At 47.3% G+C, this 27,859-nt stretch overlaps 2 protein-coding genes across 7 annotated transcripts in view; one reads left to right on the forward strand and one right to left on the reverse strand.

Moving 5' to 3' along the window:
- The first annotated feature begins 262 nt into the window (after window positions 1–262).
- Window positions 263–19,306, forward strand: KCNE3 (potassium voltage-gated channel subfamily E regulatory subunit 3). Of its 4 annotated transcripts, none has more exons than XM_083500089.1 (3): window positions 263–388; window positions 3,706–3,800; window positions 18,348–19,306. In XM_083500089.1, the coding sequence occupies exon 3, from the start codon at window positions 18,376–18,378 to the stop codon at window positions 18,661–18,663; it is 288 nt and encodes a 95-aa protein (XP_083356215.1). In that variant the 5' UTR covers window positions 263–388; window positions 3,706–3,800; window positions 18,348–18,375; the 3' UTR covers window positions 18,664–19,306. The 4 variants fall into 4 exon arrangements, with proteins under 4 accessions (XP_083356215.1, XP_083356216.1, XP_083356217.1 ...); XM_083500090.1 differs by having other exon boundaries at window positions 277–388; window positions 18,351–19,306; XM_083500091.1 differs by lacking the exon at window positions 3,706–3,800 and having other exon boundaries at window positions 277–388.
- A 3,441-nt stretch (window positions 19,307–22,747) lies between these two features.
- Window positions 22,748–27,859, reverse strand: part of LOC310705038 (maestro heat-like repeat-containing protein family member 7) — a 50,145-nt gene continuing 45,033 nt past the window's right edge. For all 3 annotated transcript variants that reach the window (XM_083499325.1, XM_083499324.1, XM_083499326.1), the window contains 2 exons: window positions 27,165–27,715; window positions 22,748–23,022 (listed from right to left, as the gene is read on the reverse strand). In XM_083499325.1, coding sequence (XP_083355451.1) covers window positions 27,441–27,715 — 275 coding nt within the window. In that variant the 3' untranslated portion in view covers window positions 22,748–23,022; window positions 27,165–27,440. The remainder of the gene's footprint in view (window positions 23,023–27,164; window positions 27,716–27,859) is intronic.

Consider the following 27,859-nt stretch of genomic DNA (forward strand, 5'->3'; position numbering starts at 1 on the left):
ATATCTTTTTTAGGTTTTCCAAATCACAGTTCTTACAAAATTTTAACTTGAACATTAACATCCTTAAGCCTTTTCATTTTGAAATTAAACCTATTAATTCATCACTTAACTTATCTAAAATCCTAAGCCAATTCAGTATCTGCAAGCTGTTTCCAATTAATTTAACTTCCCACCTGTTGGATTTCTGCCCAGGAAAGGGCTGTCTCCAGGATCAGGTGGCGGCCTCGGCTTGGGCTGCCTGCCAGGGAGGTAGGGAGGGACGGCCCCTGCCCAAGGGGAGGGCCGGCTTCGTCTCGCCCAAGGCGGCTGCTGCCGGGAGACGCTCCGCCGCAGAATCCCGCAGGCGAGTGAGCCGGCGCCTCTGGAGCAGCAGCAGCAGCAGGTGGAGGTGAGTCCGGCGCAGCGCGCAGGGGAAACTGAGGCCGGGCGCGGGGAGGATCACTATCAGCCCCGGATTCAGCGCCCGAACCGTTTGCCTCTCCCCACCTGTGGCGAAGCGCTGGCTGGGACACGCGATCCGCTGCCTCGTGTGAAAGCGCTTCTCTGGGGACACGCGGATCGCGGGTTTGGGTCCCGATCCGGCCGAGGCAGCTCCTTACGACGGAGAGGGTGCACCCTCCCAGAACATGCAGACACGTGTTGACTCCTCTCGCGCGTCGGAGCCCAACCTCATCTTCTTAGAAAGCCCCAACAGCTCTAAATTGATGGAGCTGCCCCCTAGACACGTGTCAAGGGATTCTTGAGCTGCGATTCCCGCATTGCAGGGGGGTTGCGCTAGATGACCCTCGGGGTTCCCTTCTGTATCTACAATTCTAGGATGCTATGAATTGATGCCACCCTCCTTTGGGGCCGCCTGATTTAATAAGTTTAATAAGTTAACTCTTTATATTTGGACAACTTTTCCGCTGTACTTTATCGGAAGGAGAAAAGCAATCGTTTCCTAAGTAACTAAACAATTTATTTAACTGAAACTGATAGCATATGCATCCATGTTTGTTAACTGATGTGGTTAAACAATTAAAAAAAAACAACTTAGACTGAGTTTTAGCACACATGACAAACGTAAAACAAATCCTTATTTCCTTATATTACAGCCTTTGGACTATAATGTAACTCAAGTAGAAAACTATCTTGAGAAAGTTTTTTCCTCCAAAAGAATTTTATTTTAAAAGTCCAATTTAAATTTTTAAAAATCTGATTTAAATTTTAAAAAATCCAATTTTATATATACGGTATATATATTTTAAAAACCACTGATTTTTTTTTATCTACCCTGCTTTCTTGCAAACTTCTCTGGGGACAGGGGAGGCTGGGTTTGGGTCCCAATCCGGCCAAGGCAGCTCCTTACGAAGGAGAGGGTGCCCCCCGAACATGCTAGATGACCTTTGGGGTTCCCTTGCGTATCTACAATTCTACGATTCTATGAATTGATGCCACCCTCTTTTTGGGCAGTCTTGATCAAGCTCAGACAGTACTTCAAATTCTCCATCTGATTTTCTGACCCTTTGGTTAGCTACACGATTTAAATTGCTAGTCAGTAAGCCTTGATTTAGATCATTTATTTTTTTTACACACTCGTTCTTGCTAGTATCATCTTAATATTTACAACCAGATGAAGGTTTCCTTTTTCCCCGAGTACTAAATTTTCTGAGTAGTTTTTACAGTGACTGGTTCGGTGATACAATTAGAAAAACGTAGACCGATCATTATTAAATTATGGTGATGTTTAATAAGTTAACTGTTTATATTTGGACAACTTTTCCGCTGTACTTTATCAGAAGGAGACAAAACAATCATTTCCTGAATAACTAAACAATTTATTTAACTGAAACAGTAACATGATAGCATATGCATCCATGCTTGTTAACTGATGTGGTTAAACAGTAATAAATTAAAAAACTTAGACTGGGTTTTAGCACACATGAAAAACTTAAAACAAATCCTTATTTCCTGATGAATAGCTTTTGGATCAGGGACAGATAGGTAGCCGTGTTGGTCTGCCATAGTAAAAAAAAAAAAAAAAAAACCTACTGGAAAAAACTACTGGTGCCTACTGGAAGGAATTTTTTTATTTTGGATCAGGGGTCAGCAAACTTTTTCAGCAGGGGGCTGGTCCACTGTCCCTCAGACCTTGTGGGGGGCCGGACTATATTTTTTTTGGGGGGGTGAACGAATTCCTGTGGCCCACAAATAACCCAGAGATGCATTTTAAATAAAAGGACACATTCTACTCATGTAAAAACACGCTGATTCCCAGACTGTCCACGGGCCAGATTGAGAAGACGACTGGGCCGGATCCAGCCCCCTGGCCTTAGTTTGCCTACCCATGCTCTGACCCTTTCATTGGCTGTGGATCCTTTTCTGTTCTGCAAACCCTCCAATTAAGGCTGAGTGTGTCTATCCAGTGCCGGATTTACATATAAGCCAAACAAGGTATAGCTTAGGGCTGCCCACTCTCTTGGGGGCCCCCCAAAAAATTAAAGAAAAAATATCTGGATGTACATTTCCAAAATATAAGATAAAAAAACAAATAAAATAAAACCTACCTACAGCAACAGTGTTCCGTGTTGTGTAGGCTCCTATTTGTTATGTGCAAATGGCATTAGATACTTATTAGGTCCATAAATTACCATATGGCATATATTCAACACAAAAAACAGGGACAATTTGTTGTTGACAAAGGACAGCTGGACATATAAAGGGACCCATTACCTTCAGTAGCTTAGGGGATGGGTAGGCAAACTAAGGCCTGGGGGCCGGATCCGGCCCAATTGCCTTCTCAATCCGGCCGGGAATCAGCATGTTTTTACATGAGTAGAATGTGTGCTTTTATTTAAAATGCATCTCTGGGTTATTTGTGGGGCAGAGGAATTTGTTCATTCCCCCCGCCATATAGGTCAGCCCCCCGCAAGGTCTGAGGGACAGTGGACCGGCCCCCTGCTGAAAAAGTTTGCTGACCCCTGGCTTAGGGCCTCATCAAACCTAAACCCGGCCCTGTGTGTATCTGTTTGTGGATTAGAGTTCCAGCTGCTGTTTTCCTTCCGCACTGGATTTGGTGACTTTTGTGATCAAATGGCACCCCTGGAACAATACAGAATTGCGAATTATCATTGTATGAAAGGCCCTTGATGAAACGTCTAATACAAAAAGGCAGGCTGGTTGGTAGCAGAAGAAACTTCTGCTGGGAATTCCCATCTCAGATCCAGGTATTTGCAGGCCGATCGTGATTCCTGTGGTAAAAGTGTTATGTACTGAAGTTTTCACCCTGGGCCAGCAGGTCCACTTATGCAAATAAGGGACTGAAAGTGACGTTCAGTGATTGGCTAGTTACAGAAAGAAGTTACTTTTGTGTTGTACTGGAGCTCAATATAAGCAGGCTGGCTGAACCCTTCAGTTCAGTTCTGTTCTGGCCTGTGAATAAACAAGAGCTGTTTGAAGAATCGCTGTGTCGTCTGATATGTTCACCCACAACTTATCAAAAAGCACTCTGCACATGCTCAGAAAGCAAATGATTATTACATTCTGTGTTCCACACTGGCATTGGGAATAAAGGGTTCCTGTACACCCAGGGAAAGGAATCTTTTTCTTTCCAGACTGAAGGCCACAATCCCCCATGGGCAAGTTTCTGGGGGCCGCAAGCAGTGGGCGTGGCCAAACACAAAAGGGGGCGGAGCAATGGATTTGACTCTTCACCTTGCATTCCAGCTACACGAAAAGCAGAGGTTTCTACCGACGCAAATCTCTGTATCTTCCATTCCGGCAAGCAAAAGGCACCTTCACGGTTCAAGAACGCTTTCCAGGTAACTGAAATCGTGTGAGGAGGTCGTGAGACGGGACTAGTGAGAGATTTGGCCTGAGGGAAGAGTCCACAGGGCCAGGAAGGAAGCCTTCGAAGGCTACCTTTGAAACCTGGTCGGCAGGGTCCCCGCCTCTATTGCAGGGCTCCAATTGCCTCTCGGCTCAAATTAAGCCGTTTTTGCAATGCCACAACACACCTTCGGTATCTCGGGGGCTTTGCGCCTTTGTCAAAAGCACAGTGGCCCCCATCCACCAATCACTGGACCTTGCTGCCACACTTTCCCTAGGCAGCCGAAGGATTGTGGATCATGTGCAAGTTTTTGTGTTAACACAGAACGGTTCAGCAGGCAAACAGTTCCTTATACAGTGGTATCTTGGGTTACAGATGCTTCAGGTTACAGACGCTTCAGGTTACAGACTCCGCTAACCCAGAAACAGTACCTCGGGTTAAGAACTTTGCTTCAGGGTGAGAACAGAAATTGCACGGCGGCGGCGCAAGGCCCCATTAGCTAAAGTGGTACCTCAGGTTAAGAACAGTTTCAGGTTAAGAACGGACCTCCGGAACGAATTAAGTTCTTAACCCGAGGTACCACTGTATATTTACTAGGATTCTGGTTCCGGCTGCTAGCCATGTCAACCCCGCTGTGGACTGCATATGAGAAGTTACTTTATTTAGAAGACCGGAGAAAGTTTCCAGTCCTCCTCAAAAGATTCTAAACTTGGGTCTCTCATCTGCACCATCAGTTTTGCCATCTCTGCGAATTCCGTGGTTCTCTTCCGCCATTCTTCCTCGGAGGGCATTCTTTGAGAGGAGATCACTCTTGTGTTCAGGTTGTAGAATCATAGAATTGTAGAGGCGGGAGTGACACCCAGGGTTATCTAGTCCAACCCCCTGCAATGCAGGAATCTCAAATAATCATCCAAGACAGGTGGCCTTCCTCCTGTTACTTAACTAAACTCCCATTGTCCCTGACCATCCTTGCTGGTGCTGATGGGAGTTGTAGTTCAGCCACATCTGGAAGGCCAAATGTTCCACATGCCCAACGTAGACAGACTTGCAGGCTCGCTAATGGCTACGCCGACCATACTCTGCCTCCACAGTTAGAGTCACCAATGCAGAACACGGTAAGAAATTTGTTAAAAAGGACGAAGCTGGAGTTGATGGAATTTTAAAAATGCAATTGCGTGTACAGTGGTACCTCGGGTTAAGAACTTAATTCGTGTGCCTGCTCCTCGAGAGGTCTGGAGGGTGGCAACACAATAACGGGGCCTTCTCTGCAGTGGCTCCCCGTCTGTGGAATGCTCTCCCCAGGGACGTTTGCCTGGCGCCTTCATTGTACACCTTCCTTTTCAACCAGGCCTTTGGCTGATTTGATTTACATCCTATGCCCTTTTAAAATGTGTTTTTCCTAGGGGGGGCTATTGGTTTGTTGTTTTATTTTTACAGTGGTACTTCAGGTTAAGAACTTAATTCGTTCTGGAGGTCCGTTCTTAACCTGAAATTGTTCTTAACCTGAGGTACCACTTTCGCTAATGGGGCCTCCTGATGCCACCACACGATTTCTGTTCTCATCCTGAAGCAAAGTTCTTAACCTGAGGTACTATTTCTGGGTTAGCGGAGTCTGTAATCTGAAGCGTCTGTAACCTGAAGCGTCTGTAACCTGAGATACCACTGTAATCGTAATTTTGGTTGAGTGGGAAATTGCCGGTGTTGTGAAATGGGATTATAGCTGTTGAGTGATAGAGTGTAACTCTGAATCTTGAAATAAAATGAGATATTACTGTAAAAGTGAAAAGAGAAATCTCTTCTGTGGCCCTCCAAAGGCGGTTGGAGTTCAGTCCCAGCAAGAGTGGCCAAGATGCTGGAAGTGTAAAAATGTAGAGGGAACATTCTTCCACAGGTGGTGGACATGTAAAAAGGTAAAAGAGTATTGGGAAATAATTTATAATGAACTGGGGTAAATGTTTAAAATTACTTCCCCGCCCCCTGAAAACTAGAGTCCTTTCTGCTGGGGATAACCCAGACTGAAATTCCTAGGTGTCAGAAAAGATTATTTATGTACGCAACAACTGCGGCCCCTGTTTTGTTAGCCTCAAAATGGAAAGTAAGTGAGGTCCCAACTCAAGAGGATGGGCAACTGTAGTTGACAGAATATGCACAATTTGCAAATTTAACATATAGAATAAGAGAGCAGGAAGAACATACGTTTAAAGAAGATTGGAAAACATTTATTGAGTATATGGAAAACAGCTATGTACAGCTGGCAGCGTTAAGAGTAAATAATTCTTGATGGATGTAATAGTGGAAAATTGATTTGAATGGTTATAGTAGAGTATGCAGGGATGTAAGATATGTAAAACGAACCACGGAAAGAGAAGAAGGGGGAAGTCATTGGATATTTTAAAGTTTGTACAGTGGTACCTCTGGATGCGAACGGGATCTGTTCCGAAGCCCCGTTCGCATCCTGAGTAGAACGTAACACGCGTCTGCGTATGCGCGGGTTGCGTCTTGCCGCTTCCGTGCATGCGCATGGTGTCATTTTGAGCATCTGTGCATGCATGAGCGGTGTAACCTGGTGTAACTTCCAGGTCACCATGGAGCGTAACCTGAAAACGCTCAACCTGAAGCATATTTAACCCAAGGTATGACTGTACCTTGAAGGGACGCGGGTGGCGCTGTGGGTAAAACCTCAGCGCCTAGGACTTGCCGATCACATGGTCAGCGGTTCGAATCCCCGCGGCGGGGTGCACTCCCGTCATTCGGTCCCAGCGCCTGCCAACCTAGCAGTTCGAAAGCACCCCCGGGTGCAAGTAGATAAATAGGGACCGCTTACCAGCGGGAAGGTAAATGGCGTTCCGTGTGCTGCGCTGGCTCGCCAGATGCAGATTGTCACGCTGGCCACGTGACCTGGAAGTGTCTGCGGACAGCGCTGGCTCCCGGCCTATAGAGTGAGATGAGCACACAACCCTAGAGTCTGGCAAGACTGGCACGTACAGGCACGGGTACCTTTACCTTTATGACTGTACAAGGTTTATCTGAACTTGTAAAACAGAACATTTAATAAAAGTTATTATGGTGTAAGACAATGGGAGCTATAGTTCAGCGATATCTGGAGGGTTTAAGGTTTCCCACACTTAGTCTGGATGTGACCCCCATTCAAGGATCTGGCTGCCTTTCTGCCTTTTGGGGACGGGACGGGGTGGCGCTGTTTTGCCCTGCCAAAACATACAGTGTCTGATGATGCTTTCAGGTGCAGCGCTGGGCTTCTGAGTATAACACACGCCCGCTGCAGGTGTCATGAAACTGGAGAACTTTGTTTGCGCAAATCTGTAAAAGCACACAGCCCAAGCAGTCCTTGGAAATATGCAGCTAATTCCTCAGTGTAAATACTGAAGGGTGTGGAATGAGGGAGGCCTCGCCGAACCCTCTTGCTCCTCAAACCTGAATGGGCCTCGCCAGAGACGTCTCAACATTGCCACAGGTGTGCGACCGAGGAGGGATGCTTTGCAGGCAGCGCCGGATTTACATATAAGCTAAACAATCTATAGCTTAGGGCCCCACTCTCTTGGGGGCCCCAAAAAAATTTAAAGGGAAAAAACCCTGGATGTGCATTTCCAAAACATAAGATAAAAAACAAATAAAATAAAACCTACATACAGCAACAGTGTTAGGGTTCAGAGCGCAGGTTAGGCTGAGAGCGAGTGCCTGGCCCGAGCTCACCCAGTGGGCTGAGTGGGGAATTCGAACCCTGGTCTCCCAGGTCTTAGTCCGGTGCTCTAACCACTACACCACACTGACTCTCTGTACTTGGTACTGCTGTCTGATTGTGCCTGGAAGGCAGCATCTTGGATCATGTTTCTGTCCTGCGCCCGCAGCCAGCAAGGAAGTGCTTTCTTATTTGCATTCCTCATTTTTTGCAGAAAGGGGGTTTGGCAAGCTCACCTGGGCAGGCACAATGGAATTGTGGACGGCCCGGTTTTTTGGTTGACCACCGAGCTCTCGGCCAGGGGCTTATCAGTCTTTCCTCTTCTCCGAACAATAGCGGCTTTCACAAAACAAAAAAGGGGTGGAGGTGGGAAGGGTGCTTGGGACTGCAGCACCCAAGCAAGACCAGGAAGTCAAATATGTCAGCTGGAATCTGTGGAGGTTCGAGTCAAAGAATTGTAGAGCTGGAACGAGTCATCTAGTCTAACCGCCTTCAATGCAGGAATCTCGGCTAATCATAGAATCATATTATAGAATCATAGAATCATGTAGAGTCATAGTACCGCCAAAACCATCATGTCATTGTACAAATCTGTAGTGCAACCACATTTGGAATACCGTGTATCGTTCTGGTCGCCTCATCTCAGGAAGGATAATAATAATAATAATAATAATAATAATAATAATAATAATAATAATAAATTTATTATTTATACCCCGCCCATCTGGCTGGGCTTCCCCAGCCACTCCGGGCGGCTTCCAAAAGAATATTAAAATACTATAATACATCAAACATTAAAAGCTTCCCGAAACAGGGCTGCCTTCAGATGTCTTCTAAAAGCCTGGTAGTTATTGTTCTCTTTGACATCTGGTGGGAGGGCGTTCCACAGGGCGGGCGCCACTACCGAGAAGGCCCTCTGCCTGGTTCCCTGTAACTTGGCTTCTTGCAGTGAGGGAACTGCCAGAAGGCCCTCGGTGCTGGGTAGAACAATGGGGGTGGAGACGCTCCTTCAGGTATACTGGACCGAGGCCGTTTAGGGCTTTAAAGGTCAGCACCAACACTTTGAATTGTGCTCGGAAACGTACTGGGAGCCAATGCAGGTCTTTCAAGACCGGTGTTATGTGGTCTCTGCGGCCTCTCCCAGTCACCAGTCTAGCTGCCGCGTTCTGGATTAGTTGTAGTTTCCGGGTCACCTTCAAAGGTAGCCCCACGTAGAGCGCATTGCAGTAATCCAAGCGGGAGATAACCAGAGCATGCACCACTCTGGCGAGGCAGTCCGCAGTCAGATAGGGTCTCAGCCTGCGTACCAGATGGAGCTGGTAAACAGCTGCCCTGGATACAGATTTGACCTGTGCCTTCATGGACAGCTGTGAGTCCAAAATGACTCCCAGGCTGGGCACTTGGTCCTTCAGGGGCACAGTTACCCCATTCAGGACCAGGGAATCCTCCACATATTGTAGAGTTGGAGAAGGTTTCTCCCTAACCTGGGGAGAAAACAGTAAAGACCTGATGAAGAGAGCACAGCAGAGGTTATAATTTCTGAGAATCCTCTGGAAAAATAATCTCTCAAAGGACCTGTTGATGGCGTTTTACCATTGGACTGTGGAGAGTGTATTAACTTATGGTCTCTGTGTGTGGTTTGGGAGCTGCACGGTCAGGGAAAAAACAATGCTGTCCAGGGTTGTGAAGACTGTGGAGAGAAAAATTGGGTGCACTCTTCCCACCTTGGATCAAATCTACGCTTCCAGGTACCATAAGGAAGCTGCAGAGATAGCGCAGGATAGTGCGCACCCCGGAAATGATCTTTTTCAGCTTCTGCCTGAGTTTCTACCCAAATGTGATTTTGGTTTTAAACGCAGTGTAAGGTAGTCTCTGGGACGCGGGTGGCGCTGAGGGTTAAACCACAGAGCCTAGGACTTGCCGAACAGAAGGTCGGCGGTTCGAATCCCCATGACGGGGTGAGCTCCCATTGCTCAGTCCCGGCTCCTGCCAACCTAGCAGTTTGAAAGCACGCCAGTGCAAGTAAATAAATAGGTACCACTCTGGCAGGAAGGTAAACGGCGCTTCTGTGCGCTGCTGTGGTTCTCCAGAAGCAGCTTAGTCAAGCTGTCCACATGACCCAGAAGCTGTACGCCGGCTCCCTCGGCCAATAAAGCAAGGTGAGCGCCGCAGCCCCAGAGTCGGTCACGACTGGACCTAATGGTCAGGGGTCCCTTTAACTTTACTAATCCTGGAAATCTCCGGGATAATCTGGGTGTGTGGCAGCCCTGCAAACATTGCAAACTTTCTTCATTGGGGAGTTGCACCTCACCCCTTGATCATTTGGGTTTCCCCATCTGAATGTTTTCCAACTTCGCAAAGTCCTTAAAAAAAAAAAGGAAAACTCTCAGGGCAGGAAAATAATAATGCTAGAGCGATAGCACAGGAACACAGCCTCACAGCAAATCGCTTTTTTCCGATTGAGTTTACCATTCCCACACATGTAGGTAATGTTTGTTTGCTTTTCCAGAAGGGCAATGAGGCATAATTCATTCATGTTTGCAAAGCCCTCGAAAATCTTTGAGCAAGCAGAGCTGAGATGGAATTAGTTCCACTGCAGAGCTGCTTTATACTTACTTAGCAGGATCGTTGCTATTCTGCAGATGTGTGCCCCTGTTCCATTATAAATAATAATACAGTGGTACCTTGGTTCTCAAACTTAATCCGTTCCAGAAGTCCGTTCCAAAACCAAAGCGTTCCAAAACCAAGGCACGTTTCCCCATAGAAAGTAATGCAAAAGGGATTAATCCGTTCCAGACTTTTAAAAACAACCCATAAAACAGAAATTTAACATGAATTTTACTATGTAACAAGATCATTGATCCATAAAATGAAAGCAATAATCAATGTACTGTACTATGAAATAAATAAGACAGTATTGTAGATGATAAAAAAAAATTAAAAAAATTATTGCCTGCACTGAAAGTCATTGTCTGGATGGGGGGCTTTTATCCATTTCCGCAGTCACACAGTCAGTCAGTCAATCAATCAATCAATCAGTCAGTAGCTGAACTGGGTTCCACACAGTCACAAAAACAAATTAACCCCAAAAGCCTCAAAAACGCAAAATAAATAGCAAAAGCAAAAGCGCAAACTTAATCCATTCTGGAAGTCTGTTTGACTTCTGAAATGTTCGAAAACCAAGACGCAGCTTCTGATTGGTGTAGGCGCCCCAGAAACAACAGCCGACAAATGTTTGGCTTCTGAAAAACGTTCAAAAACCGGAACACTCACTTCCGTGTTTTCAGCATTTGAGAACCAAGTCGTTTGAGAATCAAAATACCACTGTAATAATAATACAAAGTTCCGAGCCCTCATTGTGCAGTGGATGAAATCTTTAAACCTAATAACTGTTCATTAAAAATTTATCTCTGCAAATCAGCTTTGGTACTATCCTAAATCCTACAGTGCTGAAAAAATAGGTCCCTGCTCCCAAGGGCATTACAATCAAAAATTTGATAGTGGTGGAGAGAAAGGGAAGGAGGAGAAAGTCAGCAAAGGACGAGTGAGTGTGTGCAAAAATAGTTACGTGTTCTTAGGCTTTGTTTTAGATGGGGAGTCAGAGAAGAGAGGAGGATAGGGAGCTATTTGAAGGCCATTTAGCTATGGCAGATGGAAATTATAGTTCAGATTGTCTAGAGTAGACGGTGCTGGGTTGGCGAAAGGCTGTGCTAGGAATTAAGTGCTGGCTGGGGGCTTCTGGGAGTTGTAGTCAAAAACATTCAGGTTGAGGAAGGATGCATGACAATGAGAAAAGAAGTTGCAGTACACATTTCCCTGGGAGTAAATCTCATTGAGCTCTGCAGGGCAAATGACGATTCCACTGTTAGCGAGAGTATGGAAACCGTGCCAAGTCGCATGAATCAGGTCCTGTTGCCTGGCTAGCAAAGGATTTGCGCCTTCCTGCCAGCACGTAACTGGCAACATCCTGCCAATTACCTTTCTTTGCAACGGCCATGGGAGATCAGCTGAAGGTCAGCTGGCGGCATAAAAGCTGAAGGGTTTGTAGACACCACCCGTCACTTATTATGTGGGCACAACAGGGCTTCTGTCACAGCAAAGCAGAATTGGGTCTGTACAGATGTTGCATCAGATCAGGGAAGATTGAGGCATTTTCAGTCAAGATACCCAGGACATCTGTATATGGGGACTTCAAGGGAGGGGGTAAAAGGAGAGTGAGGGGCTGAGGAGTTAGGAGTCCTTCCCAGAGCCTTTTCAGGTTCAAGGTGCTACTATTAGTATACAAAGCCCTTAGGTAAAGCCCTTAGGGACGCGGGTCGCGCTGTGGTCTAAACCACAAAGCCTCTTGGGCTTGCCAATCGGAAGGTCAGCGGTTTGAATCCCCGTGACAGGGTGAGCTCCTGTTGCTCTGTCCCTGCTCCTGCCAACCTAGCAGTTCGAAAGCACACCAGTGTGAGTAGATAAATAGGTACCACTGTGGCGGGAAGGTAAACGGCATTTCCTTGTGCTGTTCTGGTTTCGCCAGAAGTGGCTTAGTCCTGCTGGCCACATGACCTGGCAGAACTGTCTGTGGACAAACGCCGGCTCCCTTGGCCTGTAAAGCGAGATGAGCGCCACAACCCCAGTCGTCTGCGACTGGACTTAACTGTCAGGTGTCCTTTACCTTTACCTTTAAAGCACTTAGGGATGCACTTGGGGCTTTGGTCTAAACCACTAAGCCTCTTGGGCTTGCCGATCAGAAGGTTGGCTGTTCGAATCCCCACGACAGGGTGAGCTCCCGTTGCTTGGTCCCAGCTTCTGCCAACCTAGCAGTTCGAAAGCACGTCAAAGTGCAAGTAGATAAATAGGTACTGCTGTGGCGGGAAGGTAAACGGTGTTCCCTTGCGCTCTGGTTTCCATCACGGTGTCCCGCTGCGCCAGAAGCGCTTTAGTCCTGCTGGCCACATGACCCGGAAAGCTGTCTGTGGACAAATGCCGGCTGCCTCGGCCAGAAAGCGAGATGAGCACTGCAACCCCAGAGTGGTTTGCGACTGGACTTAACCATCCAGGGGTCCTTTACCTTACACAGCCCTTAACAACTTGGCACCAGTTTGCTTGCGAGATTGCCTTACCCAGTACAGTGGTACCTCAGGTTACATACTGTCAGGGCTGCTTCCAGATCCTAGCTCACAGAGGATCACGCTAGCCAGCGTTCACTTTATAAAAGTCTTTATTGAGTTACAGTTTCCATTTCCAAGCTGCAGCGTGCAGCCCTACGTCTTATGGGTTAGACCGGCGAAGCTCCGTCTGAGTCCCCGCCTCCTGTACACCAACTTAATATCCTAGCCTTACTCCACCTTTTCCGCCTGACCGTTCTTCTCTGGGTCCCTCTGCCCCCCGTGGTCTCTTCCTTCCTGGACTCTTCTGACGCTGACCCCCCGGACCCTTCTGTCTCCTTGCGGCGGGCTTTAGGACCTGGCTCCCTTTCCGGGCTGCTTACTGCGCCGCCTTCCTGTGCATTTGAACTTGGCGCGCGCGCCCAACCTTCCACTTTCCGCTTGACCGTTTCTTCGCTCCCCGATGGAGGTGTGGCCACTCCTGACTCATGCCCTCCCTCCTGCTGCGAGCTGCCAGAGCTCGGTACCTGGCGCCCTTCCTCTCCACTGCGCTCTGTTGGGGACGCTGGCCCCGATTTCCAACTGCTGCTCTCTGAACCCCCTCTGGACCCTTCTTCCTGCGGTGTCCCCCTAGGCTCCCCCCTTGCTCTGGCCACTGGCGCTCCTTTCTGTGAATCTTCCGATTCACTGGAAAGACTCGGAGATCTCGGGTCGTCGTCATCACTCATCCTTTCTTCGGACTCCTCCCCCTCGCTCTCTGTTTCCTCCCTTGCCCTCGCCTCTGCTCCTGAACCCCTGACACATACGCTTCAGGTTACAGACTCCGCTAACCCAGAAATACTACCTTGGGTTAAGAACTTTGCTTCAGGATGAGAACAGAAATTGCACGGCAGTGGCACAGCAGCAGCAGGAGGCCCCATTAGCTAAAGTGGTGCTTCAGGTTAAGAACAGTTTCAGGTTAACCCGGGACCAGGAGGAAGAGACGCTGGATGAAGATTGGAAGGGGGGGAAAATTTTTTTTATTAGGATTGCCCTATAAAATTGATGAATGTTAGAAAAATGTTGGAATGAAATTATTTGGCTTCAGCAAAAAATGTTAAAAGAATTATGTAAGAACATCTTATGGCTATGAGAAATTGGTATAAATAAGATCTAAGTTTTAAGTTTTGGGTCTTTTATAGTAAGGTAAGGTTAAAATAGATTAAGGTAATGTAATGACAGAATATTATGAAAAATGGAAAGGATTTGCTGTGACTATTAACAATTAGGATACAAAAAAAGGGAGGAGTGAGGAGGTCAAAGAAAGAAGGTAATGACAGATAAGGATTTGAGAATATTGGATTTGTTTTTAATTTTTTGTGGCTTATTTTTGCCTTTTGATTGTGTTGTGTTACGTGCTTTGTTTTTATTTTTTGATTTTGATTTTTATCAGTCTGTATTGTTTGATTGTGGATTGTTTCTCTTTTGTTTTTTTCTTTCTTTTTCTTCTCTGTTTTTTCTGTAATTCTAAAACTCTTAATAAATATCATTTAAAAAAGAAAGAAAGAACAGTTTCAGGTTAAGAACAGACCTCCAGAACGAATTAAGTTCTTAACCCGAGGTACCACTGTATATGCTTTCTCGATTGCTTCGATCAAAGGAACTGGCCCTGTTATGGGTGCTGGTTCCACCTCAAAAAGGAATCAATCTTGTAGTTCAAAACAAGCTCAGCTGGTAGAATGTGAGAGTCGTAATCTCAGGGCCATGGGTTTGATCCCTGCATTGCAGGGGGTTGGACTAGAATGATGATCCATGTATGAATGAATGAATGAATGAATTTATTAATACGGTCACAGACCAGCATGTAGTCCCTTCCAACTCTACACTTCTGTGATTCTATGTCTTTTTTTTAAATGATATTTATTAAAGTTTCAAAGAAAAGAATTACATGAATTAAAAAAAGAAGAAAAAGAAAGACAAAAATAAAAATAAAAGAAAAAATACAAAATACAAAAAAGATAAAAAACACTTAAAAAAATACATCAGTCTTTCCATGCCTTACATTCATTTCCTTGTTTCCCTGACCTCCTCACGCCTCCCTTTTTTGTATTCCAATTCAGTTAGTTAATTCAGCAATTTCTTTCCCTCTTTGTTTTTATCTTAGTCCTTTAACATAATATATTATAACTTTGGATTCTCACCTGTTAACAATCCATTTTTACATACACCTTTATAACATTGCTGCTTAAACCACTTAACTTCATTCTGACATCATTCTAACATTCATTACTTTTGCAATATTTCTGTAAATAGTCTTTAAATTTCTTCCAATCTTCTTCCACCGACTCTTCTCCCTGGTCTTGGATTCTGCCAGTCATTTCCGCCAATTCCATGTAGTCCATCACCTTCATCTGCCATTCTCTGTGATTCTATGTCTAGGGTTACCAGACGTCCCGGTTTCCCGGGGACGGTCCCCGGATTTGCGAATAAGTCCCCGGACAAATTTCATAACTCGGAATGTCCCCGGATTTCATTTCATTCTGGGCTGCCTCCACCTCCCCTGACCCCAGGAACTCAGCTGGGAAGGGAGGCTTCATGCTGCCTATCAGAACAGCCTCCCAACTCCTACTTGCGTGCAAGCGGGGCGGGGATCTCTCAGATGTGAAGGGAGGCTTCACGCTGCCTATCAGAGCTTGTGTGCAAGCAGGAGGGGGCAGGGATCTCTCAGTTAGGCAAGGGGAAGCCTCCCTTCCCAGCTGGCGGATCCCCACCCCCCTCCTGCTTGCACGCAGGTAGGAATGGGGTTGGGGCTGCTCCGATGGGAAGAGAGATCCCTTCCTCCTCCTGCCGTATCTTGGGCCATGATAATCTCTCCAGCGAACCTCTTAAGGGTCAAGATAAGGAGATGGTTACGGTTTGTTTACTAACATGCTGGCTTCTGAAGCTGGGATTGTGAAGTGAATGAGTAACTGTGTAATAATGTGGCTGCATTCACCTGCAAAATTCCACCAGTTCCCCATCCCTGGTCTACTTTTTAAACCAGGAAATGGTGTAGCTTTGCAGCAGAGCGCTTGCTATGCACACAGAAGGTTTCAGGGTAGGAGAGATTCCGGCTTGAAATCCTGGGGAGCTGCTGCCAGCCAGTGCAGGCACTATTGAGGTAATTGGAGCAATGGAGAGGGTGGGACAGCAGCTCAGTGATAGGGCAGCTGCTTTGCATGCCTCAGGTTCAATCCCTGGAAACTCCAGGTAAGGCTGCCAGAAACCTCGGAGAGCCACTGCCAGTCCGTGTAGGCAATACTGAGCTAAATGGACCACTGGCAAGCAAGAGGTCCCAAATTCAATCCCCAAAGGCATCGCCACATAGGGTTGGGAGAGACTCCTTGAAATCTTGGAGAGCTGCTGCCAGCCTGTGTAGTCAGTACTGAAGTAGATGAACCAGCTGTCTGCTTTTTATTATGTTTTTATCATTGGTGTTCTGTACAGTGTTTTTAATGTTGGACGCCGCCTTGGGATAACCTGATAAAGGGCAGTATACAAACTGAAATGATAATTGATTATTACAGTGGTACCTCGGGACGCGGGTGGCGCTGTGGGTAAAACCTCAGTGCCTAGGGCTTGCCGATCGCATGGTCGGTGGTTCGAATCCCCGTGACGGGGTGAGCTCCCATCTTTCCGTCCTAGCTCCTGCCCACCTAGCAGTTCGAAAGCACCCTTAAGTGCGAGTAGATAAATAGGTACTGCTCCGGCGGGAAGGTAAACGGCGTTTCCGTGTGCGGTGCTGGTGCTGGCTCGCCAGAGCAGCTTCGTCATGCTGGCCACGTGACCCAGAAGTGTCTTCGGACAGCACTGGCCCCCGGCCTCTTAAGTGAGATGGGCGCACAACCCTAGAGTTGGACACGGCTAGCCCGTACCTTTACCCTACCTCGGGTTAAGAACTTAATTCTTTCTGGAAACCTGAAACTGTTCTTAACCTGGGGTACCACTTTAGCTAATGGGGCCTCCTACTGCCGCCGCTGCGTGATTTCTGTTCTCATCCTGAAGCAAAGTTCTTAACCTGAGGTAATATTTCTGGGTTAGTTAGCGGAGTCTGTAACCTGAAGCGTCTGTAACCCGAGGTACTGCTGTATTATTATTACAGTGGAACCTTGGTTCTCGAACGGCTTAGTTGACAAACAAATTGGCTCCCGAAAGCCGAAAACTCAAAAGTAAGTGTTCCAGTGTTTGAACGTTTTTCGGAAGCTGAACGTCTGATGCGGCTGTCAGCTATTGTTTCCAGGGTGCCTATTCTAATCAGAAGCCGCACCTCAGTTTTCGAATGTTCCAGGAGTCGAATGGACTTCCGGAATGGATTAAGTTCGAGAACCAAGGTTCCATTGTATTATTATTATTAATAATAATAATAACAATGACAACATCTGTGTGCCTGAGGGTGCCTACGCTCTATTTCCTGTACTTCCTGTGGCAGCTGAATATCTTGGGCTGGCTCTGAGTGCGAATGAGGCCACCCCATGTGCTTTCATTTTTTTTTAATAATCATATTTATTAAAATTTCCAATAATAACAGAATAGAAAAGATAGAAAAGATAAAGAAAAGAAAGAAAAAGAAAGACCAATTTTAAACCCTTATTTTCATAACCTTCTTTCTGGGACTCCCTCCTTCCCCTCCCGACTGTATTCCCCTTTCCCTATGTTGGTTCCACAAGTTCTCATTCCCACTTTAAACCAAATATGTTGTACCTATTAGCCAATTTAAATTACAATCTTAACATCACTCATCTTTAACAAAATAAAACAATTTTTTCCCCCCAAGATCTACCCCATTTCCTTCCACGAATTCCCCCTTTTTTTCCAAAACATGTTAAATCAAAATACCAAAGTTATATAGAAAGATAAAAGATAGAAGATAGAAAAAGATTCCAAAAATTGGTTACATAGCCTTTGGATTCTAGAGTTCCCCCTCCCTTCCCCGGTTTGGATTCCCCATGTCCATCAATCTGTATGTTGTCGGCCTGGAGGTCTCAAGTCCACAGCCAAATTTTTCTCAATCCATCTTGCCGGTTTTCTTTAAATTTGCTTGTTTTGATAATGTTTAATTTCAAAAGTCCAGTCTGATAGAGGCCTTTAATTTCCCTTGGTCGTTGTTGCTCCTCCCATTGTTCTTTCCGTGGCATAGTTGGTCCTTTACTCTTTTGTTTCTTACTTTCTCAGGTTTCTGTCTTGTTCAGCTGCAAAACCGTTCTTATTCTAAAATCTAGTATCTCTACAGAGGTTTGTTATTCAGGAACAAAAACTTACGTCCAGTTCCTACCTTACTTCAATAGAAAGATTCTATTGTGTTGTCACCTCTGTAGACAAAACAAAATTTCAGTTTTGCTACTTTCCCAGGAGCTAAGACCAGTACACATCCCAGAGTAGTTTTCCACATACGCCACTTGTAATGTCCCAAAGCCCCTCTAGGGGGGTTGCAGTAACTTTGTGTCCTCTAATCCAAAAGTCAAGTTGTTGTTTCTTTCCCCCCCCGACATTTTGTATCCATATTTATATCCAATTGTATCAAAATTAACCAGCAAAATACTTGTAACAAAGTCCTCTTTGTATTCTCAAGATTTGACAGCTACTTTGACAGCTGTCAAACTCTCCATCTCTCTCCGCCAGGTTCTCCGAATCGCCCCGGTTCCCAGGGGGGGGTTGCCTTTTCCCTCTCACCCATGTGCTTTCAGAGGTCTGCTTGTTCTGAAACGGTTCCTGTTTCTGTTTTTGGCAGCAGCGACGGCACCCCCTGGGATCGGACGATGGCCTCCGCGTTGGGGAACCGGACGGAGACCTGGCTTCAGAAGCTGGACTCGATGGTGCGGGCCCTGAACCAGACGCTCTCCCACGCTTGCCCCCACGATGCGAAGCCCATCAAGGAAGAAGAGGAGAAGGACAACTACGCTTGCATCTACATCCTCTTTGTGATGATCCTCTTTGCCGCGACGGTCGGGAGCCTGATCCTCGGCTACACCAGATCCCGCAAGGAGGTGGACAAGCAGAGCGACCCCTATCATGTTTACATCAAGAATCGGGTGTCCATGATATGAGGAGGAGAACCAAAGCCGGAAGGACTTGAGATGCTGCAGGGCAGAAATCCTTGGTGCATCCTTTGCAAAAAGAAGACACGCCTTTTATTCGTCAACCTGGCACCCTCCAGATGTGTTGGACTACAACTCCCATCAGCCAGGGCCACACTGGGCTGCAAACGACCCCTACTGGTTAAAAAAGGTCCTGCCACATGAGCTGCCTTTTAAATTTCACAGAGATCCAAAGCCTTCAGCTCACTTACCTATTCTCACTTACCTGGGAGTAAGCCTCCCCAAAGTCAGCGCTGCAGATACAATACAGGTGATATCTCAATGGGACAGTACCTTTTCTAACCAGTAGGGGTCATCCTACCAGCATGGCTGTGGCTGATGGAAGTTGTAGTTCAGGCGCCAGGTTGATGAATCTTGCTTTTCCTGATTCCAGTTATATCCCCCCTTCTGGAACTGAGGCACACCTGTGTGCTGATGGGTGGAAATCTAAGATGCGGGGAGAGGAAACACTGTTTTCAAAGAAATTTGGACTGGTGGGGGTGCCTTCAAATCACAGATTATCAAGAGGTTTTTTTATATATATATTAAAAGTATACGTTTGATTGATTCCTCTTTCCCTGCCCCCAGTACACAATAAACAGATCAGTTTCCTCCCCTGAGAATTAAATTACTAGCGTTCAGGAGCTATGGAAGATGTTCTGGTGCCTAAGGTTGATAATCCAGTGGAGGTCACAGAAGAGGGTTGGACAGGGTCTAGGATACCTGATTCATCTAATATCGTGTGTTCTTTGGTCCTACAGGTTTAACAAATTCACATCCAGTATTTTTATAATAACAATAACAATAACAATTTATTATTTACACCCCGCTCATCTGGTTGGGTTTCCCCAGCCACACTGGGCGGCTTCCAACAAAACACTAAAATACAATAACCTATTAAACATTAAAAGCTTCCCTAAACAGGGCTGAAGATGTCTTCTAAAAGTTCGGTAGTTATTTTTCTCTTTGACATCTGGTGGGAGGGTGTTCCACAGGGCGGGTGCCACTACCGAGAAGGCCCTCTGCCTGGTTCCCTGTAACTTGGCTTCTCACAGCAAGGGAACCGCCAGAAGGCCCTCGGCGCTGGACCTCAGTGTCTGGGCAGAACGATGGGGGTGGAGACGCTCCTTCAGGTATACTGGACCGAGGCCGTTTAGGGCTTTAAAGGTCAGCACCAACACTTTGAATTGTGCTCGGAAACGTACTGGGAGCCAGTGTAGGTCTTTCAAGACTGGTGTTATATGGTCTCCGCGGCCGTTCCCAGTCACCAGTCTAGCTGCCGTATTCTGGATTAGTTGTAGTTTCCAGGTCACCTTCAAAGGTAGCCCCACATAGAGCGCATTGCAGTACTCCAAGCGAGAGATAAGCAGAGCATGCACCGCTCTGGCGAGACAGTCCGCGGGCAGGTAGGGTCTTAGCCTGCGTACCAGGTGGAGCTGGTGGACAGCTGCCCTGGACACATAATTGATCTGTGCCTCCATGGACAGCTGCGAGTCCAGAATGACTCCCAGGCTGCGCACCTGGTCCTTCAGGGGCACAGTTACCCCATTCAGGACCAGGGAGTCCTCCACACCTGCCCACCTCCTGTCTCCCAAAAACAGTACTTCTGTCTTGTCAGGATTCAACCTCAATCTGTTAGCCGCCATCCATCCTCCAACCGCCTCCAGACACTCACACAGGACTTTCTCCGCCTTCACTGGTTCCGATTTGAAAGAGAGGTAGAGCTGGGTATCATCTGCATGTAGATGAACACCCAGCCCAAAGCCCCTGATGATCTCTCCCAGCGGGTGCATGTAGATGTTGAAAAGCATGGGGAAAGGATGGAACCCTGAGGCACCCCACAAGTGAGTGCCCAGGGGTCTGAACACTCATCCCCCAACACCACTTTCTGAACAGGAGGAAGGAGTGGAACCACTGTATAACAGTGCCCCCAGCTCCCAGCCCCTCAAGACGGTCCAGAAGGATGTTATGGTCGATGGTATCAAATGCCGCTGAGAGCAGAACTAGGAAACAGCTCTCACCTTTGTCCCTAGCCCGCCGGAGATCATCAACCAGTGCGACCAAGGCAGTTTCAGTCCCAAGGTGAGGCCTGAATCCCGATTGGAAGGGATCCAAAACATCTAGTGAATTCGCTTAGGGTAGCTGATTTATCTGTTCTGGGAACCAGCCAAGGCAAATTCAGTGGCTGTCAAGGCAAGCCCCATGAATTCTTCTTTTGTTTCCTTTGAAAGCGGACTTGATAAGAAAAAACTTCTATGCCAACAGGATATTGGGCATCGGCCCTGAAGCAGGTAAATCTGTCTTTCTTCTTGGACTGCCCGCCCCCAAATTCTCCCCTTCCTTGGTGGTTTCATAACATCTTCAAACACTTCCTGCAGCGCTAGAAAGAGATCATTTTTATGGGGCAATATAATCCCACAATAGGATAAAGGATTCGTTCTTCCCAGCCTGAGAACATCAGTCGTCCTTTCTCTTCCCCACCCTCCGCCACACGGTGAAATGTGTTTACTGAATGAGCTTGCGAAATCCGCTCTTAAACCGCACGCATGCTTAGCGGATTTGCTTTTCTTTTCTATATCGTGCTGAGATTTAAACATGGGCGGCAGCCTCTGGTTCGTCCCGTTTTCTAAAAAAACCAACAACTCTGGAAGGTGGGCTAAGCTTGCTAGAAAGTTAGGATAGAGACTTAAAACTAAATATTGGGTGTATACATTAACAAGGATCGTTTCCTGCCTTGCGTTGGCTGTGGTGCCAGGTCTGGATTTGGTGCAAGTCCCTGTTCAGAACGGGAGATTTCTGTGAAGCTGGCACTGCTGGGAGTTTTAGTCCCAAATGCCTAGAACAGGGGTCAGCAAACTTTTTCAGCCGTGGGCCGGTCCACCGTCCCACAGTGTTAAGTTGTGGGTGAACATATCAGACGACACAGCGATTCTCCAAACAGCTCTTGTTTATTCACAGGCCAGGACAGAACTGAACTGAAGGGTTCAGCCAGCCTGCTTATATAGAGTTCCAGTACAACGTAAGTGTAACAACTTTCTGTAACTATCCAAAGACTGAACGTCACTTTCAATCCCTTATTTGCATATGTGGACCTGAGTGAAAACTATCTACAGTACCCCCCTGCTGGCCCAGGGTGAGAACTTCAGTACATAACACTCAGACCATGTGGTAGGCTGGACTATATTTGGGGGGGGGGGGATGAACGAATCCCTATGCCCCACAAATAACCCAGTGATGCATTTTAAATAAAAGGACACATTCTACTCATGTAAAAACACACTGATTCCCGCTAATTCCCGGACCGTCCTCAGGCCGGATTTAGAAGGCGATTGGGCCAGATCCAGGCCCCGGGCCTTAGTTTGCCTACCCATGGCCTAGAAGCTACCAGTTTGGATAAAGGCTGACCAGATTGGTTTGTCCCTGCTTCCTGTAGGCTCAGGGATGTCTCCAATGTGATAACAGGCACCCCACACCCATATATTTAGGGCTGCCATATTCAACTTGATCCTATGGATTTTTAAAAAGAAAACCTACGCAACTTTGGAATTTGAACATGGCCCTTCCAAGGACAAGGCCAGCAAGAACTCCTAAGCCCACGAGGACACCAAAACTTTTAGAGAAATCACACGCAGCACATGTGATTGCGAGGGGCTCTGATTAGATGACCCAAATGGATGATAATCCATCCTACAATTCACCCCAATTTGTTCGTATACGTTTCCCCATTAATATCACACTTTTACCTAATGTACTTCCTCAACTGGATAAAATCTATTCATTTTTTAAATTAAAAAAAGGAGTTCTTGCACTAGGACAATAGAGCACTTTAATCCACTTTCATTGCACAAGCCTACATCTCTGGCATGCACTTGAAATTATTATTATTATTATTATTATTATTATTATTATTATTATTATTACCCTGCAAGTTAGTGGCAAATCTGGAGGCGCACACGACTTCAACAAACAGGTCCAGAGAGTCAGTTAGGTACACACACAGAGAGAAATCTATTCCACTTTTGTGAAACACAAACCGACTTTAAAAAATAAATCGGAAAACACAAATTTACTGGCTTAAAGTCCTCAAGGCATACGTGCATAAAAATATATATATACATGAGAACATTGCTATATATTGCTTGCAAATTCTATCTTGATGCAGGAAGTTGCATTTTGCAAGCAGCGTGAAGGCCCTTACGGTAAGGGTTCCTCAGCAAGCAAGAACCGCCGGGTTGCATCCATCACATTTTGGGTTTCTCATCTGCATCCTTCGACTGAGGCTTCTCCTGCAGCCACCGCTGGCTCTGTCCTCCTGCAGCCAGAAAGCTCCTGGTGAAAGAGGGAGAGAGAAAGGACAGAACGCCCTCTTGTGGTTGTTGATCTGTGCGGGGGGGGGGGGGGAGGAAGCAGAAGGTCTTGGGAGCCTGAATACAGTGGTACCTCGGGTTACAGACGCTTCAGGTTACAGACGTTTCAGGTTACAGACTCCGCTCTCCCAGAAATAGTACCTCGGGTTAAGAACTTTGCTTCAGGATGAGAACAGAAATCGTGCTCTGGCGGTTTGGCAGCAGAGGGAGGCCCCATTAGCTAAAGTGGTACCTCAGGTGAAGAACAGCTTCAGGTTAAGAACGGACCTCTGGAACAAATTAAGTTCTTAACCCGAGGTACCACTGTACAGGGAAGGTGGACAACTGGCTTGACTGTGAGATGTAGCAACAAACAAAGCTAACCTAAGCTGCATCAACAGAAGTCAAGTGCCCAGATCAAGGGAAGTCATAAAGGTAAAGGGACCCCTGACCATTAGGTCCAGTCGCAGATGACTCTGGGGTTGCAGCGCTCATCTCGCTTTACAGGCCGAGGGAGCCAGCATTTGTCCGCAGAGAGTTTTACCAGGTAATGTGGCCAGCAGGACTAAGCCGCTTCTGGCGAAACCAGAGCAGCGCATGGAAACACTGTTTACCTTCCTGCCGGAGCGGTACCTATTTATCTACTTGCACTTTGACGTGCTTTCGAACTGCTAGGTTGGCAGGACCAGGGACCGAGCAACGGGAGCTCACTCCGTCGTGGGGATTCGAACCAGCGACCTTCTGATCGGCAAGTCCTAGGCTCTGTAGTTTAGACCACAGCGCCACCCACTCTATTCTGCCATCTTAAGCATATCTGGCGCTGTGGTGCAAAGCCCCCTCCCCCCATTTCCCAGAGTTGACGACCTTTTTTAAGGGAGGATGGCGCTGCCCGCAGGGCTGGAGGAGGCGGGCAGCACCTCCCAGCTCAGCTGGCCACTTTGTGCCGCGGTGGCCATGGCAGGTGGAGGCTCTGGGTGTGGCGTGGGCAGCATGGCAGAGGCGGGCGAGGGCAGCGAACTGGTGCCGGGAGGGGCTGCGTCCAGCCTCTGCCTTTTCCCTGGCACCCTCCAGAACTATGGGTAAGATGCCCCTGCCTGGAATACTGTGTCAGTTCTGGGCACCACAATTTAAGAATCATAGAATCATAGAGTTGGAAGAGACCACAAGGGCCATCGAGTCCAACTCCCTGCCAAGCAGGAAACACCATCAGAGCACTCCTGACATATGGTTGTCAAGCCTCTGCTTAAAGACCTCCAAAGTAGGAGACTCCACCACACTCCTTGGCAGCAAATTCCACTGTCGAACAGCTCTTACTGTCAGGAAGTTCTTCCTAATGTTTAGGTGGAATCTTCTTTCTTGTAGTTTGGATCCATTGCTCCGTGTCCGCTTCTCTGGAGCAGCAGAAAACAACCTTTCTCCCTCCTCTATGTGACATCCTTTTATATATTTGAACATGGCTATCATATCACCCCTTAACCTCCTCTTCTCCAGGCTAAACATGCCCAGCTCCCTTAGCCGTTCCTCATAAGGCATCGTTTCCAGGCCTTTGACCATTTTGGTTGCCCTCCTCTGGACACGTTCCAGTTTGTCAGTGTCCTTCTTGAACTGTGGTGCCCAGAACTGGACACAGTACTCCAGGTGAGGTCTGACCAGAGCAAAGGAGGATGCAGAGCAGAGAAGGATGTTGACAAGAGCAGAGCAGAGAAGGCTGTTGACAAGCTGGAAGGTGGGCAGAGGAAGGCGATCAAGGTGATCAAGGGTCTGGAAACCAAGCCTGATGAGGAATGGTTGAAGGAGCTGGGTGTGTTTAGCCTGCGAAAGAGGAGACTGAGAGAAGATAGGAGAGCCACCTTCAAAAATCTGAAGGGGGGATGGAGAAATTTGAAACCTTCCAGGTGGCACTGAACTGCCGTTCCCAACAACCCATGGGCAGTGTTCAGGGATGATGGGAGTTGTAGTTCAGCAAGATCTGGAGGGGCAAAGGTTCCCCTGCTTCACGTGCAGAAGGTGTCAGATTCAATCCCTGGCACCTCCCAGGTAGGGCTGATTTCCACATTTGCCACAAGAGGGCAGCTCTGCATTTTTTTTAAAAAAAGCAAGTGAATATTCTAGTGGAGAACAGGCTTCCTTAACTCTCCAACTTCCAGGTGTTTTGGACTACAACTCCCATCAGTCCTGGCCATTACGGCCGAGGGCACTGTGTTCTTGTAAGCGTGGAGCATGGAAACAGGCTTCTCGGGTTTGGGGCCTAAGCTCCTAAGCTCCTAGTCCTCAAGGAGGAATGACACAATGTAAAAAGAGCCCAGGTGGGCTGGACCAAGTGTCTATCTCAGCGGTGGCCAATATGGCGCCCTCATTGGCCAGTGTTGCGAGGATGATGGGAGTTGTATTCCAGGTTTATGATTTGATCCCGGAATGCCCCACTTTCCCTTAGGATGTCCCTATTCTCACTGGAGGAATGTTGGAGGGTTTGGAGTTATGTGACTTCTGAGACCAGGAGATAAGTAACTAGACAACCTTTAGAAGACATCTGAAGGCAGCCCTGCCGAGGGAATTTTATTTTTTTAAAAAAAGTTTAATGTTTCATCATGTTTTTATATAGGTGGGAAGCCACCCAGATGAGTGGGGAATAATAATAATAAGACAGTAGATGCTTGGGTTGTGAACATGATCTGTGCGGGAGGCACGTTCACAACCCACAGCGCCATGTCTGCGCACGTGTGGGTCGCTTTTTGGCACTTCCGTGCATGAGCATGTGCAAAGCACGGTTTAGCATTTCTGTGCATGCACAAGCGTTGAAACCCGGAAGTAACCCGTTCCGGTACTTCCGGGTTCGGCACGGTGTGGAACCTGAAAACGTGCAACCTGAAGCATCTGTAACCCGAGGTATGACAATAATAATAATAATAATTACAATAGGGGTGGCCCACTCCCAAGACTGCGATCTACTCACAGAGTTAAAAACTGGCAGAGATCTACCTCCTTTATGGGGCTTTTTTTAAGGAAGAAAAGCCCTGTTTTGGGGGGTGCAGGGCAAAAATGTTGAGTTTTATTAGGGGAGCCAAAGTTGTTGAGCTTCTTTGGGGGTGATCTACCACAGGCGTCCAGCGATCTACCTGTTGGACGTGCCTGGAATAGGATGTCCCTATTTTCAACTGAGAAATGTTAGAAGGTATTATTCCCAGTTTGAAGAAGGTTGGTTTAGGGCAATGGTTCTCAAAGTGGGTGGTACTCTCATTATCATAACCTTTTATCTGTTTATTAAATTTGTATATCACCCTATACCTGTAGATCTCAGGGCGGCTAATAATAAAAATAATAATAATAATAATAATAATAATTTATTATTTATACCCCGCCCATCTGGCTGGGTTTCTCCAGCCACTCTGGGCTGCTTCCAACAAAACATTAAAATACTATAACCTATTAAACATTAAAAGCTTCCATAAACAGTGCTGCCTTCAGATGTCTTCTAAAAGTCAGGTACAGTGGTGCCTCGCAAGACGAAAATAATCCGTTCCGCGATTCTCTTCGTCTAGCGGTTTTTTCGTCTTGCGAAGCAACCCTATTAGCGGCTTAGCGGATTAGCGCTATTAGCGGTTTAGAGGTTATTAAAAGCTTAGCGGCTTAGAGGCTTAGAAAAGGGGGGGAAGCGAAAAAAATCGCAAGACTCGCAAGACGTTTTCGTCTTGTGAAGCAAGCCCATAGGGAAATTCGTCTTGTGAAGCGCATTGAAAAACAGAAAACCCTTTCGTCTAGCGGGTTTTTCGTCTTGCGGGGCACCACTGTAGTTGTTTATTTCCTTGACATCTGGTGGGAGGGCGTTCCACAGGGCGGGTGCCACTACCGAGAAGGCCCTCTGCCTGGTTCCCTGTAACCTCACTTCTTGCAGGGAGGGAACCGCCAGAAGGCCCTCAGCGCTGGACCTCAGTGTCCGGGCTGAACGATGGGGGTGGAGACGCTCCTTCAGATATACTGGACCAAGGCCATTTAGGGCTTTAAAGGTCAGCACCAACACTTTGAATTGTGCTTGGAAACGTACTGGGAGCCAGTGTCGTTTATGAAAATGAATGGGCTCAATACATGGCTCCATTTCACTCTTTCCTTCCCTTAATGGGCACTCACCATGCAAGGCCATCCTGGTTCTTTGGAGGAATGCAAGAGGAAGTCTTGATGGTTCTCCCCACAGAACGTTCCCTGTTCCTGTCCTGCTGCGGACGCTGGCCGAATCCAGGCACACTGAGCATCCTCCCGCCGCCTCCTTTCTCCCGCTCCTTCCTTTCTGGTCCTCTCCCATCATCTGTGGCTCCAGTGCCTTTTCGACTGGGAATTGTGTGCAGATCTCCTGAGCTTACGTCGAGCGCCTCCCAAGGGAGCGCAGGGGCGTCTTGGTGGGTGGGTTCAGGCCTGCCGGGTCGGCCCAAATCCTCTCTTCCTGGCAGCACTGGGCACCAACCGGTGGGAGGTGGGGGAAGCTGGGTTCCACCGGTGCGTCAGGGCAGGATCCGGCATGTCCCAGTGGCCCCGGTCAGAGGAGAGGCTGTCTTCCCCCTCCGACCCAGAAAATCGGGGCGAGACGGCAGCCGAGACGCCACAGGCTTCCTGCACCATCCGGGTGGCTTGCAAGGCCGTCAGGCGGACGGAGGGGTCAGGATCCTGCCGCAGTTTGGAGAGCGCTGGAGCAAGGGAGAGAAAGGCAGGCCCGTAAGAGAGAAGGACACACTTTGGACAAAAGCAGAAAGGGAATGAACCCAGGGAGATAAAGCCCATGGCTGCCTGACTTAAAATGCCATTGGTTTTGCTTTCTCTTTTGTCTCTCC

This window comes from Podarcis liolepis, assembly GCF_965112155.1.
Source record: "Podarcis liolepis genome assembly, chromosome: 4".
NCBI classification, from domain to species: Eukaryota; Metazoa; Chordata; class Lepidosauria; order Squamata; family Lacertidae; genus Podarcis; species Podarcis liolepis.